The sequence below is a fragment of the Diorhabda sublineata genome, chromosome 7 (assembly GCF_026230105.1).
Source record: "Diorhabda sublineata isolate icDioSubl1.1 chromosome 7, icDioSubl1.1, whole genome shotgun sequence".
Lineage (NCBI taxonomy): Eukaryota > Metazoa > Arthropoda > Insecta > Coleoptera > Chrysomelidae > Diorhabda > Diorhabda sublineata.
The window spans coordinates 26,697,962-26,716,711 of NC_079480.1; the positions used below are offsets into that span (position 1 = coordinate 26,697,962).

Genomic DNA, 18,750 nt, shown 5'->3' on the forward strand with positions numbered 1-18,750 from the left:
AACACTTCATGCTTCTCCACCTCTTCAACAAAAGAAATTGATTGAGATTGAGATTCACGTTGCCAACTGGATTTGAGTTGACGACTGGCAGTTGGCCCGTGTGAGTACTCCCACTGTGAAACACAGACACGCTACTCCCGTTGACAACTCGAATTGCAAATGAGTGGACCCGTTTGCGGAGGGTCTAAGCGTTCACGGCGCATGAAATAGTCTTTTGAGCGTTCTACATAGCGACTACGATCAATGTAGTTGCGGCGAGAACGTCACTCATATCATGATTTACGTTAACGATGACCCTTGTCAATTTATGTCAACATTTAAAACACCTCGTAATCCATTCCACTTGGATTAACGATTATAATGCTCTGGACTAAGTGGAACGGGAAAGATCGTGATCGTGAGCATGATTGTGCTGAATGTTTAGTGTTGCAATCCTTATTTAAGACACTACCACTACCCAACACTGTGTGAGCGCGTTTCGATAGCCAAGTTGTCGTCTTGCCTATCGCTAGGGAGAAATTGTGACAAAACAACAGCTTACTATCAAAATAGTGGAAATTCTTTTGATATTTCAACTTCAAGAGCAACAACGTATTACGAAAACTCTTCAAACGGTACAATTTCCACAAACCAACCCAAAATCCTTCGTTCCCTTTTGGAATGGATATTTAAATGTTCTAATATCATACTTTAACAGTTTTTCTATAATCTCCAGTTGAAAAGAAGTTGCACATTTTCATCTTGATACCTAATCAGACCCAATACTCTTACGATGATTTGTCGTGAGAAATTATAATTCGGTCAATTTAGACATTCGAAGTTACATAAAATCCCATCAAGCTGAAAATCAGTAAAATTGTTTAAAATACAAGTCAACATAGAATGTGATTGTTCTCCATCATATCCGTGCATGGAAAAAATTTTATTCAAGGTCAAAGGTAAAAAAAATGAGTTTATCGCAATTTTCAGCAAAACGTTGAGTTTTATCATAAAAATACCTTAGACAAAAATTGTAGATCATAAAATTATCTACAAAAACTGTAAAAATACATTTTTTCCTACAAGTCACTGTTTCTGAGGTATAACGATTCAAAAGTTCATCAAATAAATTAACAATTGACGAAGATGTTGCTAAAGTTCGGAAATGATGAGGAGCATTAAAATTTTATTTTCAATTGTATTTTAAACAATTTTACTGATTTTCAGCTTGACGGGAATTTATGTATCTTCACTCTTATTTTTTGGTCTAATTTGACCGGACTATTATTACAATTCGTGTATTGTCCATCAGATTCATTCGATATATCTATTTAATATCCATATGTTCACATCACTTTGGCTCAGGGCTGGATTAAGCTAGGGGCTTGGGGGGGGGGGGGGCTATAGCCCCGGGCCCCAGGTCCAAGAGGGCCCCATCATTTGGAAATCATTCTGTATTTTTTGATGTGTTGATACCACAAATCTAACGTATTGATATTATTTTGTGAATTATTCCGGGTTTCCGAATTCCTTAAGGGGGCCCCGTCATTATTTTAGCCCCGGGCCTTATAAATCTTAATCCGGCCCTGCTTTGGCTTCTTTTCATCGCTGCGTCAAATCTGGTTGTAGAGATTATTATGGGCGTTATAAAATCTTGTTTCTATTATTCTTTTCTGGTTATTTTATAAAATTCTGTTTATGAAATTTGACTTCGACCTACCCATATCCTATCCAGATATATGAACTTTCTCACTCATTTGATGATTTTGTCGTCAACATCTTATCAGCGTGTTATCTTTGAGAAGTATTAGGAATTTATGTGTTGATACGAGGATATATTGAAAAATTCTTAACCTACTATAGAACCAAACAAAAATTCAATGTCAAAATATTTTATTACTCAACATATTCTTCTCTTAATTGGATACATTTATTACAGCGAACCTGCAACGTCTCTAGACTTTTCAAAAAAAATGTTTCTTCTTGCTCTGCAAACCAGACAGCTTTTATTACCTCCTCGTTGGAAGAAAATTTAAGACCTTTTAAGTTTTTTTTCAGTTGAGGAAAGAGATGATAGTCTGACGGAGCCAAATCTGGTGAATAAGGGGGGTGTTCTAGTAAAACTCAATTTTTTCCCATAGAGTGGCCAGTAATGTCGAATAGTAATCTCCAGTTATTGTTCTATCCTTAACCAAAAAATCAATCATGATTACTCTATGGCAATCCCAAAAAACTAAAGCAAGAACTTTTCCAGTAGATTTTTGGACACGAAACTTCTTAGGTTTTGGAGAGCCAGAATGTCGCTATTCCATCGATTGTTGCTTTATTTCTGGATCGTAGAAATGTACCCAAGTCTCATCCATAGTAACAATTCGATTTAAGAAGTTTACATCGTTTTCATATCGAGCACAGATCGAACGGGATGCTTCTGCCCTTGCACGCTTTTACTCATGTCCAAATTGACGTGAACTATCTGATGAACGCGTTTGTATGAAATATTCAGTGCTTCAGATATCCGTTTTAGCCCAATTCGGCGGTCTGATAAAATCATGTCATTAACTGCATCGATATATTTCGGGAACTGGCACAGAAACTGGTCTTCCCAATCGGTCATCATCTTCAATGGAAAATTTACCTCTTTTGAAGCTTGCAGTCCAATTTTTCACGGTAGCATACGAAGGACAGTGATCATCAAGGGTATGAAGCATATCTTCGTAAATCTGCTTACCTCTTAACCCTTTTAAATACAGGTACTAGATGATGGCTCGATACTCCAATTTTTCGATTTTCACAATTTCGGTGGACGTCAAACTTTACACTGACACTTCTAATAATTTATTGTTCGTTGCTATGTTAACGCAATATTTTGATTATGCATAGAAATGATCTAGGCTAACTAGATATCAATACATCTTCGTATAACCATTTGAGTAATTTTAGTGCCTCATGAATGCTTTCAAGGGCCTCTGTAAGTTTTCTGGGTTTTTGGAAATCATAATCTCTCTGTTACCCATTTTGTTTCCTTTCGGTTCGCGCACTTTTTGAATAATTATATGTGCTAGGGGAATTTGGAATATTTCATACATAACAGAAGTTAGTTAAACTAATTATTATTAATTCCGATTGAATTAATTATTGATATCAGTAATTTTATTCTTTGTTCCAAAAAACCGAAAATTACGAAGTGGGCGACATCTGTTAATTTGCATTCAAACTTTACTTTACAGAATGTGAACTAATCTTGCAGTTTTATAAACAATAAAATTATTATTTAAAATTTTAGTCTAAATAGTAAAATTTAAAGTGCTTTTCTTAGAAAATAACAACCACACTTCGAAAAGAATAAAAATGTGGTAAAAGTTAAAGTGTTTTTAATGTACTAGTTGTTAAAATCCAATTCGAGGGGCCAACAAAAGTGTGGTGCATTTTTTTGGTAGTTTCGTGTATATATTCAAGTCTCTTCCTCACGTACTTATATGAACAAATGCATTTCTAATCTTTAACTACATCATCAGATTAATTGTTATCTCTTGGGGCTGGAAAGTTAGACCTGACGTCTGTAGACACAAACTTTTAATGGTTTTCGAATATATACCTTGTAAGCCACATATATCCCGTTTTAAAAATCGCTACACCTTCTTTTAGTGATCTGCTTCTGTCTGCAATATATTTCATGATATTAAAAAGGGTTACTTCAATTTTCGTCATTTTTAGACCGATTCTTAAACACAACTTTTTGTTTTAACCACACAAACACGTTCAGTAAATAACTAAAATTGAAAAAATAAAAAAATCCCACCAAAATCACTAAAAACACATTACAGATTGTATTGTTGTTCACCACTATAGAAGCCAAATTCAGCGCCGTCTAGTAACATGTGATTTTATAAATAATAATTAAATTGTTCAAATATTTTTTATGTACTACCTGTTACTGATTACTGTAAAGTTTCCTACAATTTGAAATATTAATAGGGGGGGAGCCGGTAACACTGAAAGTACCGTCATAGCGGAATCAAAATATTTTTATTTGAATTAATAGAACATAAGTATAGGAATAAATTGAGCTCGGTATGCGTGGATTCCTTTTGCCGAAACAATGTAAAAAAAAAATATTAAAAAAATTAGAAAATGTTTTAGCGACAGTAAATTTCATTGGCTTTTAGAAAAAAATCACGCAAGCCACTGTTTTGCCGGAAGGGTCTGTCATACCTATTTAAAATGTGTGTTTGTGCACGCACCTCGTATATGTATATTTCTTTCGTGTTATTAATCTGTTCGCCGCATATACTGAATTTTGTTACCGTGGCAATAAGCTGTATTGTGGTTTTTATTTTTAGACCTTTTTTTGCTTGTCTAGTCGGCGAACTCTGGGCCGTAAGATAAATAGAAAAAGAAATGTAACACTTGCTTTTTGGCCTTGGTAGCGTGTGTGTGATTATTGGCGCGCTACTATCGTATAATATATTTATATATTACGTATTTTGGTTGATGTCAATTAGCAAGAGTGTATAAATGTTTAGTTTCAATGTACAATTTAGTTAAACAGTAAATACAGTCCACTACTTATTGGTTTATGGTTTAATGATGTAGTGAAGGTGAATAAGAAGAAAGTTTAGTGTTTTATTTGCCATTAGAAATGAACTAAAAAATAACGTAATCAGGAATCTCCTGTACATAAAAAGTGTGATGAGGGCTAAAATTTCCCTATCATGCCGAAACTTTTTTTTATTTTATTTTTATGTAATTTTTAAAAATATCTTGGTATGGGCGCTCAAAAACTGCCGGAAAAATCCCGCATACCACCTTAAAGTGCATAAACCATATTAGTATCTACTCCAAAATATAAGGTGTTCAATACATTTATATTGGAGTAAATGCTTTTCGTCGAATTACCGTTGTTACATAATTATTATGATCTCTTATATTACATCAATTAGAATTATGTTTCTTGTAACATTACTCTTGCCGATTGTTTTTTTTTTTAAACGGGCTAGAAATTAGTACTTTCCGGTTTATTTTTAGGTTAGAAAATCTCATTTTTTCGGACCGAGCCAGAAAATTATTGTGATAGTACGGTAAACGCTTTTACCGGACTAATTTTTAATTACTTTCCGAGTTTTGTATTATTGGAAACTATAAAATAACTTCACATATTTTGACGTTTAGTATAAAATGGATATTCAAAATGATGCATTTGATTGTGAGATAATGGATGATGAAATTATACCAGATGAAATTGTTAAGTAGGCCACCCAAGCAACGTTTGATTTATTACCGTCGAAGTTCCGGAGACGATATGAACAAACATACCAAATTTTTGATAAGTGGTACCTGGAAAAGAAGGTAATAAGCATTTGTGAGGATGTGTTATTGGCGGATTCGTCAGAAAAATCAGAAACGCTGAAATCTTCTTCGTTGTGGAGTTTATCTTCGATTCTGAAGACCATGCTAGGTACCAGAAGAAATATCGACATAAGCAAATATTTTAAATTAACAGCGTTTATGAAGTAAAAAACCGTAGGGTATAAAGCAAAGAAGTCTAGAGTACTTAATAAAGAGGATATCGATAAATTTTTAGTAGAATGAAGATGAAAGATATCTAATGACCAATTCAAAAAATCTCACGTCAACGAATAATTTTGAAATACTGTGCTTACAGATAAGTAAAGCTAATAATTGTACGTTTAATATAACTATTCAAAAATAATGTTTAATTTTTAAACCAAAAATTAACGATTGTTAAAAAAATTGTTAAAATTAGTTAATAAAGAATTTTGGTTATAAAAATGTAAACTGAATAATATGAAGTTTATGGTACAACAACGCCGGTTTTCAAAAATATTGTACGTAATACGTCCCGAAAGTGGTCTTTTACTGGACTCGCCCTGCAATTTGCCCACTCATCCAGTAAAAGACCACTTTTGGGACTTGTTACTACTACTACTATTACATACATAATATACATACAGAGATATATACTGAGTACTGTTTTAGAGGTGAATCGCAACAGCTGGAATAGTTGCAATAGTTTCTATAATCATGAAAATTTCCACGTTTGTTAACTAAAATATTTTCAAAGATGGCCAATCTCCGGTTCTACAGGAAGTACAATGTAACTTTGTTATTTTAAATAAAAAAAAACCCTGTATATTAATACATTTTTCAAATCTACGTAAAATTTTATTACTTTTGTCTAAAAACCTTTTTCAAAAAAATGCATACTTCTTGAGTTATCAATTTTTTTGTAAAAAATTTGACCGTTGGAAACCCTTATAATTATTTTTTTACCCTTGAAGATATGAAAATGGTTTCTGTTCGTTGCGTTAAGCAAGGTCAGACGTATTAGACTCTATGCTGAAATTTTTTTCATTTTATACAAAGTGTGTATAAAAAGTGTTCAAAGTTTAACTTCAGAAATTTCATAACTTTCCTATACCTAAATTTTACCGTTATCCAGATATTAAATGTCTTCTGTAATAGTGCAAAACTGAACACCTAAATGATGTTTTTGAAAACTGATGAATCAGATAAAGATGTTCAAGATAATCTTCAAATATTTCATATGTAGATTACTTTTTTTATAGAAAAACGAATGAAAAACACAGATACGAAAAAGTTTTTATTAAAAAAGAACTAAATTATCCTTAGTATCTAAAAAATCGTCAGGTCTCTGTAAAACGTCGGGTGCCATTTTATATTTACAAAAATTTATACTTCTCTGCAAGTACTCATAACTTAATCCAGCATCGTTGTCATCTGTAAAAGGTTCACACTGTTTTGAAACCTCGAATTTAATCCATTTATAGTTGGAACATCTACGAGCTCCCGGAGAACTCTGGATTAGGTGGAGAACTGTAGGATGTGACAGTCCAAAGAAGTCATGTCCTCTCGGTCTAGTACTAACAACATTGAACGATAGAGAATCATTGATGCCTTGCAGAAGAAGTGAATGACATATATCTGGGGTATCCCCCGATATTGACTGGCTATGATCATCTGATGCTATTTCAAATCTAAAATATAACAAAAATACATGAAGGAAACCAATAGAACAACTACAATCCTAATGCCTATAAGGCTTGTTGAGCTGGTTATATAAATAAAATTGACTAAACCTGAGTAATACAAATTAAATTTTCGCTAAATGTTATAATATATATTCGGACTAACCCATAATGGTTGACCATATTCTTTGTATTAAAACATTAAAACTACTTAAAAAAACTGTATATTAAACAAGAAAATAATTATTCAAACTTGGTTACAATAATTTGACTACAGTACTTGAGGAATGTCAAGCTATCAAAAACACCGTATCCCTTTACAAGCCGCCTTAAATACCAAATACTATTGTACACAAAAACTATAATTAATTACAAAAATGGACATTTACGGACGTTCACAGTCACATCAATACAAAATAAAAGTAAGTAATTTGATATGTTAATGTCCAAGAGACACTTGATATCACTTAACTATATGATTAACTAATGGTTCCCATCAGGAGTGGTGAGATGATTCACACACAAGAGGTTGTCTCTCTGTCTAGGTTACATTCGTGCAATGTTGCCTAATTTTAAATAAGATATTTTTAAGTCAGAACAAAATTTTAAAATTACCTTGGTGTATCGTTTACATCTGATATTTTACAAGTATATACACATTTCTGTGTGGGATCTTTCAAACTACCGTATGTTCTGGTAGATACATATCCAACAGGGTAAATAGCATTTTCTGAATGGAATTCAGGTCTATTATAGACTACTTCTCCAAGAGAGTGCAAGGTAAGTCTACCCAATTCAATTGGAAACACTGGTTTACCATTATGGTCGACGGGTACTGGTTGTACAACTTTTTTTCTACTTTTTGATGAACTTTTTCTCGATTTCATTCCAGATGATCTTCTTTCTGTAAGCACATAGATAAATAATAATAATGATAAATAAACAAGAGTGTCATAGATCTCAAATGATGATATAATAGTCCGGGGCAACATAAATACAAGACCAAGTTCCTCTTAATCAATAATTAGAAGAATGCATTTGAGAGTGGTATAATAAAGTCTAGTGATTGTCAGCTGCGTTTCGGTGGGTGGGATGAGAGGCAGTAGTCTCTCACGTATGACAAAAAAAGGAAATTCAGTCATTTTCTCCCAGATAAAAATTTGTGAATTTTGTGAAAAAATTTGATTGATGATAGCTTATACACGTTGTTTTTTTTAAGGTGATCCCATCTTTAGGATAGATAGAAAACTGAAAAATATTTGGAATTCGTCGACAATATAGATACCAAGTACTAGTACATTTAGAGAAGTGACAAATCAAGAAGTACATCACACCACTTTCAGAACAATTGCAGGGTACTGATGAATAATTTTTTAATATTTCATACAAAAGATTTTTTGTCATTGTCATCAAAAATGCCTAATGTAAACTTGTAACAAAAAACATATATTTACAATATCCTTAAAAGAACTAGTTATTCAATGTAGCCTAGCACTTGATTAGTGGATTCCAATTTTTTTGCTATATCTCTGAATGTTTTTATAGGTCTTCTTCTACTTGTATCCATTCCTTTTTTTGTTATACTGTTTCTCTTTTCAGTACCTCTTTGGTTACCCTATTGTTTCCTAACATTTCCAGCATATCTATAATCTTACATCTTCTGTTACTGGAAGGCTGTTATAATGTTCCTGCATGTCTATAAACTTTTGCTAATTTCTTTGGTTTCTGTTATAGGTAGTTATACCTGTGTTTTTGATCAATGTTTGTTTCTTCATTGCCAGTTCTTGTCATCAATTACATTGTATTGTTTTCATTCTAATCAAGGCCGTTTCTTGGGAAATGTGAAATTTTTATACACTTCCAAAAGTTAGCATTAAATAGTCGAACAACTACTTTAGAATTTTACAAAATCATTATAATTTTCCGAATAATTTGGAATTTCTTCATTGAAAATTGAAAGTTTTGTTTTGATTTCTTATAAAAGAAGAATATTAAGGTTGGGAAGTTTTCCCTATGTTATTTATTTCCATTCATCAAAAAGTATAATAGGTATTTAAATTTGCAAAGAAAAAGTATTCAACGTAATTTCATTACCTGTGGAGTCAATTTTCTTTTTAGATTTTTTGTCTGAATTTGAATTACCAATAGTTGATGAGTTGGAAACATTTGACTTGTACGAAGGTCCATCTTTAGCTGCGTTTTGGACTTCTAATGCTACTTGGGGTTCATATTCGCATAATTTTTTCAGAAGAAATTTTCGCTCTTCTTTTCTGATAATGATTTTCATTTGAATTTCTTCTAATTCATCTACCATTGCAGCATTTTCCTAGAATATTTTGATTTGGTTATATGTGTATTCTTTACAAATTTAAAGTGATGAATACTACTTTTTTTTAATCACTTACGTGAACATACTCCCGAATCATTTGTTTTAATAACATAACCTTCTGTTTGTATTTTCCAGCAGTACGTTCTATATTATTCTTCGGAATGTAATTGCTATTATTAAAATTGGAGCTAGAATAATTGTAAGCCATAATAATAAAATTAAAGGATTTTAAAATATATACATATTTGTAAACAACTCTTTTCTAAGGTTAAACGTCAAAATTCATTTTCTTCTTGGTTTGGATCAATATTACCTATACTCCGTGGTAAATCAGTCAGCTCTGCAATATTTTTTAAAACATAAAAATGTATTCATAAACTAAATATTTGGATAAATTGTGTTGAAAAATCTTTTTCATATAACTGCTTAGTTAAATATGCTATATAGTCATGAATAGAGAAAGTAGGTTATATTAAAGTGTTACTTATTTACTGGAAATTACAGACCACTATCTAGATATCAAAAAACTGAAGTGTAGAAGAAAATAATACCAGTAGCTTGTTTTTGCTGAAAATAAATAAAAACATATTTTGCTCTAAAGAACATGGTCATTTATGGTATTTACATTGTGTCAAAATCTGGAGGATTAATATTTAATTATGACAATGTAGTTCCGAAAATTGAAACGGAAAAAAAATTTAGTTACCCATTGGATATAAAGTTACGAACAGAAAATAAAAAGATTGTCGTCGAGTTTGGACAAAAAGAAGGAATTCAGGGTAAGATGAAATGACATTATGGGATTTTAGATTTTAACTACGACTTTTCAGTTGGTCATGTTTTAAATGCCATAAATGGTATACCAGTTACCGGCCATCAAATGGATAATGGACAAAGTGCATTAGAATTCCTTGACAAAAAAGAAAATTATCCAGTTACCTTACAATTCGGAAGGCCGAAAATGACTACAAATGAAAAAATATTTCTGGCCAGTATGTTTTATCCATTGTTTGCAATTGCTAGCCAGTTAAGTCCTGAACCGAAATCTTCTGGAATAGAGGTTCTTGAAGCTGATACATTCCGATTAAATTGTTTTCAAACTCTTACTGGTGTCAAAATTATGATAGTATCAGATAGGGCTCAAATAGGAGTGGAGATATTACTTAAACGCATTTATGAGTTGTATGCTGATTATGCTTTAAAAAATCCATTTTATTCTTTAGAAATGCCTATAAGGTGTGAATTATTTGATAGTAATTTGAAAAATGTATTAGAACAGATAGAAAAAGTAGGTATAAATAATATATAAGCTTTCCTAGTATTTATAGAAGCATTTAAGGATTCTAATATACACTGCTGGCCAAAAATTTAAAACCATCTTAATTAAACTTAAATCATCCAATAAAACACTGATTTTTCATCAAATAGAGAATTGTACCATATTTCTCCCATTTTCTTATAAAGCATTCCACATTTCTTCTCACTACAATGGACCACAATTAAGGACGCTCCTATTAAGCTCTTTCCACAAAAATTCAATGAGATTGAGATCTGGGGTCTCACGATGCCAAACCATCTTTATCAATGCCCCTTGGACTTCTTTCTCTTACAAATATCCTCTGCATAATTTAGAACTATGCTTTGGATCATTGTCTTGTAGGGAATTGAATTCATCTCAAATTAATCTTAAGCCACAGGAAAGGCGTTTTGTTCTAAAATTTTTTGTACTGATCCTTTTTCATAATTCTGCCGAATTTGATCAAACCGCCAGTATCATGCTTGATTGTTGGGATTGCACAGCTTAACATCATCTTGTACACTGCATCAAATATAAATTGTTCATTCCGAACCGAATACCCTATACTTAAATTCAAAGAACTTTTTTAAAATCTTTTTTAGTCCAGCCTCAATGGGCAAGGGCCTATTGCATCCTTTTTTTTCTTGTTTTGTGGCATCAGCAAAGGTTATCGAATGGCGACACGACCATACAACCTCGTGTCTCTCAATCGCTGTTTTACTGTAGTCGATGATAAAGGCAGCATCAGATTAGAAAGTAGTAGGGCTAAAATAGATCCGGGACCCACTTGAGGAAATCTAAATTAGCTTGAACTTGTATAAACATAGTATTTTGAAAGGAAAATAAAAGCAAAGCAATTAGTTATTAGGCACATCTTAAAACTATTGTTGTGACTACCAGCCGGCTCTAATGCAGTCAGTGTGAAAACAATACATATTTATTGCCCAATAACTTTTAAATTAACAATAGGATATGCAGGTGTACATTTCTTTTATTTATCTTTAGGGATTTTGTTACAATTGATAAACAATTATGTCATTTTAATGAAGTCTTAAACTTTTGACCGACACACACACACACACATATATATATATATATATATATATATATCAAAATGACTCAATATGGATAAGTAAAATGTTATTTAATTTGATAAATAATAATTTTTGAATTACCAGTGTTTATATATTAAACATTAACTTTTTTTTCTAAGTAACTTTTGAGAGTCTGTCTGCAGTTTGCAACAAGGGAAACAATTATACCATTTCAATTTTATTAAAACTTGAAAGTACAAATTTTAAAAGCTCTTGGAGTATTTCAGGGGGTATATGGAATAGGAATAGATCCAGACGAATTTTTTAAACATAGATAAATGAAGCGGGATTTATATGATCAACTTTTGAACTTATTGAGCAGAGAATCAACAAAACATTCAATAAGAAAACCTTATTGTCGATTAGACAGTTAATCACCAGTTCTCGTCATGATATTTTCCAATAGAAAAATAATTTCCTATATACAGCTAAATTTTTTGTATCTAGCCTTTCACTTAGAGAAGCCATTTTTCGGAGTATCTGCAACTACAAACTACACTAAAAAAGTAAGGTAATGGTTTTGACGTTTAGTTACGATGAGCGCGTAAAAAGTTGGTTAACTTCGATGTCAAGAGCGCGTTCAAGCCCGAACATTATATGCTTTATCCAGTATCTCAATAAGTTGAACTATCTGACATTTATAAACGTCTAGAGCGTCGTGCTCGCGTTCATTTTGTGTACCACTTTAGGAACACTATTTATCATATCATGTCAGGTTATTACTTATAATGGTCGCATTCAGCGGACGAAACCGTTGTACCACCCTAACGGAATCCATTGGTGACACATATGTTACAACAAAACACGTTCTGGAGCGGACGCCATGTTTCGGAGCGCTTTAAATTTATGCTAGATGGCGGTAGCGGAAGTGTATTTAAAACTGAACGTTGTGACGTTTGACACTTTCATGACGCACATGCTCTGTCCACGCGCTGGATGCGGAACTCTGTGATCTGTGCGTCAAGGTGCTGATTAGCTTACCCTGTTCTGCAATAGTCGTGACGCACGTACATTCCGCACCGTCTGATAGAACCCTTACCGATAGGTGGCACTAGCGATATGCGCTACGTCGGCCGAATCAGACTAATATGTCAGAAGACAGGTTCTTAAGACTTTTGGAACAACAAAAAATTACTGATATCAGTAACTTCAGTATTGCTTATAATGTTTGTTGAAGTTGTAGTAGTTGAAAAAATTTCGTGAAAGCTTATTTGCTCTTGAAGTTGAAAAGACATCAAAAGAATTTTCAGAAGATTGATAGAAAGTTGTTGTTCTCACATTTTCCACTAGCCATTATGCAACACAAAATACAATTTGTTGTTTTCACACAAAAACGTCATTCTAGTTTCGCGTTGGATATGAAAAGATTAACTTTTTTTGCAATAATGATCTATGTAATTGTTATTTACGTTATAAGTCTGGGAAGTAATTTAGTACGAAAAGAGATAGATGTTTATGGACGAGGCGACGAGGGAGTCGAGTCAAGAATATCTAATCGAGTACTTCACGGACTTATATCGTAATATTTTTTTTTACATAATGTTTTCAGTTTTAAATAAAAAGCAAAATTATATTGAAATATGAAGTGTCATATTCGACAATTTTACTGAAAAATATCTCTTTTGGTTATTCTCTTACTATTTAAACAAATAAAAAGTCACTAAGGTAACAAAGTAAACAAAGGCAGATATATTGAAATTTTTGGAAAAACAAAAAATATTTTCCGAATGAATGGCTGATAATTCAAATAAAATAGCTGCGAAACGTGCGGAAGCGGTAGGGCAAATTATTCCAGTGAAGTATTCGAAAAGGTACGAAAAATATGCGATGTTTTGCGACTGGCGTAAGAAATACAAGGTAAAAAGTTCTGATGAAAATGATACCGTAAAGTGCCATTTTCCGGATTCAAATTAGTACTGCAAAGTCTACTTTGATTGAAAAAAAACACATTCTTACCTACGAAAGTAACTATTTCACACAAGTATTAAAAAATAACAAAACCTACATGTATTTAATTGCTTCTTTTTCTTATGTTATATATGGTCTCAAACTCAAGAGATAATACGCGTATACAATATGAATCTGGCTGGGTGCCGAAAGGCAAAAGGCCAAATTTAAGAAGACTGAAGAAGTAGACAATATGATTTTTTTGAAGTTATATTAGTGTTTACAATGAAAATTGAAAGTTTGTTGTGATTTGTGTTAAAACTTATTTAATTCTTGTTAGGTATCTAATATAGTTATAAAAAAATTATTGTTCTATTGGTACTTTTTCTGTTCTTTAGTTATAAAATATATAATAGTCATTCTTTTCGTTTTTGTCATCTACTATAAAAAATATTTTGTAGGATTTTTTAACTTTTCAGCACACGTGTTTATATACTTTTCAACATATTGTTTAATTGACTTTCTTATTTAAAGAATACGTTTTTTTGAAGAATTTTCCACGTGGTCGTAGGAAAAATAGTGTACACATGTAGTTGGAAAGTGTATTTCGCACTTGTTACGTTTCAGTAAAACAGTAACTAGTGCATAATGTATCCAGACGTAGGAAAACTATTTTCCAGTATTGTTTAAAAGAGTCGTATCTACATGAATAAACCAGTTAATTATTTTGGAACATAAATCCATTATTTTTATCGTTTGTGAAGCAGAATTATCATAAGTGAGGTCAAGAAATAAAACTAAGCAAAATGTCACTACTTATTTATTTCTATAAGTACAACAATCAATATTTTTGTTTTAACGGTACTTGTACAAAAAAAGATTATAACATAAAAAAATTAGAACATATAATGTTCATTACAACAGTTAAAATTTCATAATACTTTCACAATATGTTCAGAAATCATCCAATTAAGTACAAAAATCCGAAATGTATTATGATGTATTATAGAGCTTTTTCGGAAATTATGTAGATCAGCTGATTGCGAATTCTAGCCCAGAATGAGATTTTTATCATAGTTTCCGAACGTTGCGTTCAATTTTCAATGGAAATTGCAAAAAACATGATCTACAAAAACCTTTTTTCGGCCATTAATTTTGCCATGATACTTGTTCAGTTGTTCCATATGGTACTGAGCAAATTATATTTCAATTATGCTGCTCATAAGAAATAATCAACGACTACCATATCAGTGGGAATTTGTAATTTGTAAAGTTGAAATAAACATTAACAAACTAAACAACCCTTCATCTTATCGCATTTACCCACCAAGATAGAAAGATCAGATCACATCCGATAACCGCGAGCAGTTTCTAATTAACAATGAATGTGATCCTGGTTAGTTTCCCAAACATTCTGATCATGATCTGGTCAACCCTATCACACACTTAACTATATATATATTTCTAAATTATTCATCAGATCAAAAAAAGAAATCTTCTATTTTAGACAATTTAATATGCTTTAATGTGAGTATACATTTATGAAAACTTATTTCGATTTTAAATGTTCAACATAGTGAACTTAATGCAAGGCTTATCGTTTATATACGTAGTAACCAGTAAACAAAGGAAACTTGTTTATGTGGTGATGGTAACGAAAAAACATATTTGTCAAGTATTAAAATTATTGCTGAAATTTGCATATTATTCGTTTTTTTGTATTTAGAATCTAAATAACATTCAATTGTGTTAGTTTAATGGATACTACACCACAAAAAGCTGCCCAAGTTATTGCTTTAATCGAAAATGGACTTGGTCAGCGAGCTGTTGCTTGTCAATTGGATATGACCCGCGCTGGGTTCGAGAAGTGCTCCAACGTTATGAGGAGATTCGATCCCTTCATAAGCGACCTGGAAAAGGCTGAAGGTGATTGACAACCGTTCGTGATTTCCTCTTTACTGTGCAACAACATTAAGAAATCGTCATCTTAATGCCGTTCAAGTGCAACGACAGCTTCATGAGGTGCGAGGATTGACTATTATTCAGTGAACAGTAAGATGAAGACTGAATGAAATAACCTTACCCCTAAAACACCTGCGATTAGTCCAAAACTTACTCTAGCTCTTCAACAGTTCTGTTATCAGATGAGACCAGAATACACCTCCATGGTAGCGACTGAAGAAGGAAAGTATACTGAAGACCAAGAGAGATTACTTCTTTAAAGATCGGAGTGCTTATGGAACTGGTTCCTGCATGATCTGTGGTGCATTTTCTACTAGAGCACGAACCGACCCTGTTTTCCTTCGTAGGGGTGACCGTGTTCACGGAAGAAGAGGCTTAACGACCGATAGATATATATATCGAGGAGATTTTGGCATTTCATGTGTTATCTTACATTGTAGACGAATTTACCTTTATGCATAACAATGCAAGGCCGCATACCGCCAAAAGTGTGCAAGATTACAATGCAGAAGTCGGTTTTCGGGTTACAGTCCTGACCTAAGCTAAAAAAAAGAAGAATTCGAACTAAACTGCCTACTCCAAATTCGATCCCAGAGCTTATTGTTGCCGTAGAAGAAGATTAGCTCAACATCTTAACCTCCCACAAGAAACAATAGCTAACTTTTATTAGATTTATGCCTAATCGTATGAGAGTTGTTATTAGGGCAAGAGGAGCTCCTAGCAATTTATAAGAAATCGAAATAAGTTTTTTGTCTTTCAAAACAGAATATTTTTTTTTATGTGATGAATAATTAAAAAAATATACAGTTGCAGTCAAAAGTTTATAGTGAGCCGATTTCTATGCACGCAAGTATAGTTTCCGAGAAGTCCTCATGGTGTGTAAGTAATCTTGGTTGTCTATATATTGGCGCAAAACGGCTTATAAACTATTCACTTTATTGATGTGTATTATAGAAAAGTACCTTTCTTAATATTGTATAAATTTTACATCTTGATTCTTCCTCAGATTTATTTTTTGTTAGTAGTAAAGTTTAGATCAGATTTAGACCTACAGTTCAGTAGATTTCTTGTTCAGTAATCATCGTACTACCTCCAGGGTACTGATAATTATATTATCTTTTATACTGGACACAAAAAGCTTTACCATCAATGTAGATTGATGGTAAATAATATTTTCGCCTTGGTTTTTCAATATCGAAAACGATGATATGGTATAAAAAATGATTCGGATGTTTGATAGACTATCTGAACATATAATGAACGTAATTCACTAATATCTTCAATTAAAATGTCCACCTCTAGGATCGAACGTTCCTGGAGAGTAGGGCCAATAGCTGGGTGGTGGGAAGAGTCCTGTTTGGGAATGTTGAGTAGTAGTTGGTAAAATACTGGGTAATCTGTGATTGGTTGGGTGACCGGTTTGATACAACGCAGCACCTAAATCGCTCTGATGCGGTTGATATTTGTGGTAAGTGGGAAGAACATCTCCTTGGCCTTGTGCTTGAGCCTGACAAGCAACCATTAAACCTTGAAAATCGAATTTGTATGCGTATCTTTTACCATGGACTTTTGACATAATATTCTTGTCGTAGTAATACCTAAAATTGAAAAAAAAAATATATTTAATATTCATCAAACAGGAATTATTTGAAGACAAAAAGTTATTTCGATGAGTTGTACCGTCAGGGTGTGGAATGCTACCAATCGAGTGATCTGTAGTTACCTGTAGTACAATGAAGTTTCGGGAATTTACTATAAATAACAAGCAAATAAAGTTCCTTAAAAAATTTTATTATCCACAATAATCTGCACACGTTATTATTCCGAAGATTTAAAGCGTATTGGTAAGCTTTTGAGGTTGATCCGGTTAGAACCACGGTTACAGCTTTTTTAACCTCCTCCTCGATAATATGATCAGTTCCTTTGAGGCGTAACTTCATCTTAGGATATGAAAAAAGTCGTAGAGGGCAATATCGGGGCTATAGGGTGAGTACACCATTGTTGATGCCAAAAACTTACACAATCAACGCTTATGTCCAGCTGTTAAAAACAAAGAAGTTTTACTCCGATGATAACAGCTCTATAGGCACATGTCTGAAGAAGGAGATACGAAGTGGTTACTAAGGAACAAAAATCTCCGTAAAACTTAAGTAAACTTAATCAATGGTCTCCACACATGCCTATCCTCCAGGAGCAGCATAACTCCGCTCATGCCTAGTCTCCAGGAGCAGCATAACTCGGCTAGAGACGAGTTAGGTGTCGAAGCGAGATCTCGCGTCAATTGGAAACTTATCCCTTAGTTTCGTATGAGGAAGTAGAAAAGAGGTAGGGTGTAATAAAACAGATCGAAAGGTAGAAGGCTGTAGGTATTTCCGTTTTATCTAAAACGTGCTACAAGGTATATTGGAGAGGAGAGGCAGTAAAGTATAATCTTCTTCAATTGGTAATATAGCATAGATCGACACACAAGATCGTGGTTAAAAAATATTCGTCAATCGTTCGTGAAATCAACAACTTCTTGCAGCAGTAAATAAAGTAGTGGAAGTCAATAATTGATAACGATCACGACACACGAAGAAGAAGAAGGTTAATTGCATACAGTTAGAAAAGGTTATAAAAATACAAATTTTTTTTGTTTTGTTGAGGTAGTTCTTCAGGGAAACTGTCGAAGGATGAAAAAGATCGTTCGAAGTGCACTCGGCGTGGTCGCCTCAAAAAGTAAAAAGAACATTTAGAATAGAAACTGAAGTTTGTACACGGATTCTTCAAAAAACTTTCATAAAAAATACAGACAAAGAAAAAGAAATTTAGTACCTAAATAAATGGAATTATTACAAATTAAATCAGAATAAAGAGCAAAATATATAATGGAAGAACACAAGTTTAATCATAAAAAGAAGAAAAAGTTTTTTCCAGTAGAAATGATGTGTCATTTCAGTAATCTAAAAAACATATTTAAGATTGTTTGAAGACAAACTGCTTTCGTCTTGTTATTTTATTTACAATCGCAGATTCAGCAGCATAAATGGAAATTATTAATTTCTAAAAAATTCTCCATAAAGGCCGCTTATCATAGTGCAAGTGTTAGAAGCTGCATGCAAGGTCAAATATCGCACGGTGTTTGACATTATGCAGGTTTGTTACAGTTGCATAATGGCTACCATTAAGCAAAACTAACCCTTTTTCTTTCTGTGC

The 18,750-nt window shown here is 32.7% G+C and overlaps 3 protein-coding genes across 3 annotated transcripts in view; 1 reads left to right on the plus strand and 2 right to left on the minus strand.

Annotated features, from left to right (window-relative positions):
* Positions 1–6,588: 6,588 nt before the first annotated feature.
* On the minus strand, positions 6,589–9,613 carry LOC130446809 (transforming growth factor beta regulator 1). The gene is made up of 4 exons (XM_056783281.1): positions 9,392–9,613; positions 9,081–9,312; positions 7,602–7,890; positions 6,589–6,995 (listed from the first exon to the last, which is right to left on the minus strand). The coding sequence occupies exons 1-4, from the start codon at positions 9,521–9,523 to the stop codon at positions 6,605–6,607; spliced, it is 1,044 nt and encodes a 347-aa protein (XP_056639259.1). The 5' UTR covers positions 9,524–9,613; the 3' UTR covers positions 6,589–6,604.
* An 87-nt stretch (positions 9,614–9,700) lies between these two features.
* On the plus strand, positions 9,701–10,740 carry LOC130446810 (trafficking protein particle complex subunit 4). The gene is made up of 2 exons (XM_056783282.1): positions 9,701–10,094; positions 10,146–10,740. The coding sequence occupies exons 1-2, from the start codon at positions 9,920–9,922 to the stop codon at positions 10,622–10,624; spliced, it is 654 nt and encodes a 217-aa protein (XP_056639260.1). The 5' UTR covers positions 9,701–9,919; the 3' UTR covers positions 10,625–10,740.
* A 4,179-nt stretch (positions 10,741–14,919) lies between these two features.
* LOC130446502 (DNA-binding protein D-ETS-6-like) overlaps positions 14,920–18,750 on the minus strand; it is a 54,210-nt gene continuing 50,379 nt past the window's right edge. Inside the window, exon 5 of the mRNA XM_056782802.1 lies at positions 14,920–17,153. Coding sequence (XP_056638780.1) covers positions 16,835–17,153 — 319 coding nt within the window. The 3' untranslated portion in view covers positions 14,920–16,834. The remainder of the gene's footprint in view (positions 17,154–18,750) is intronic.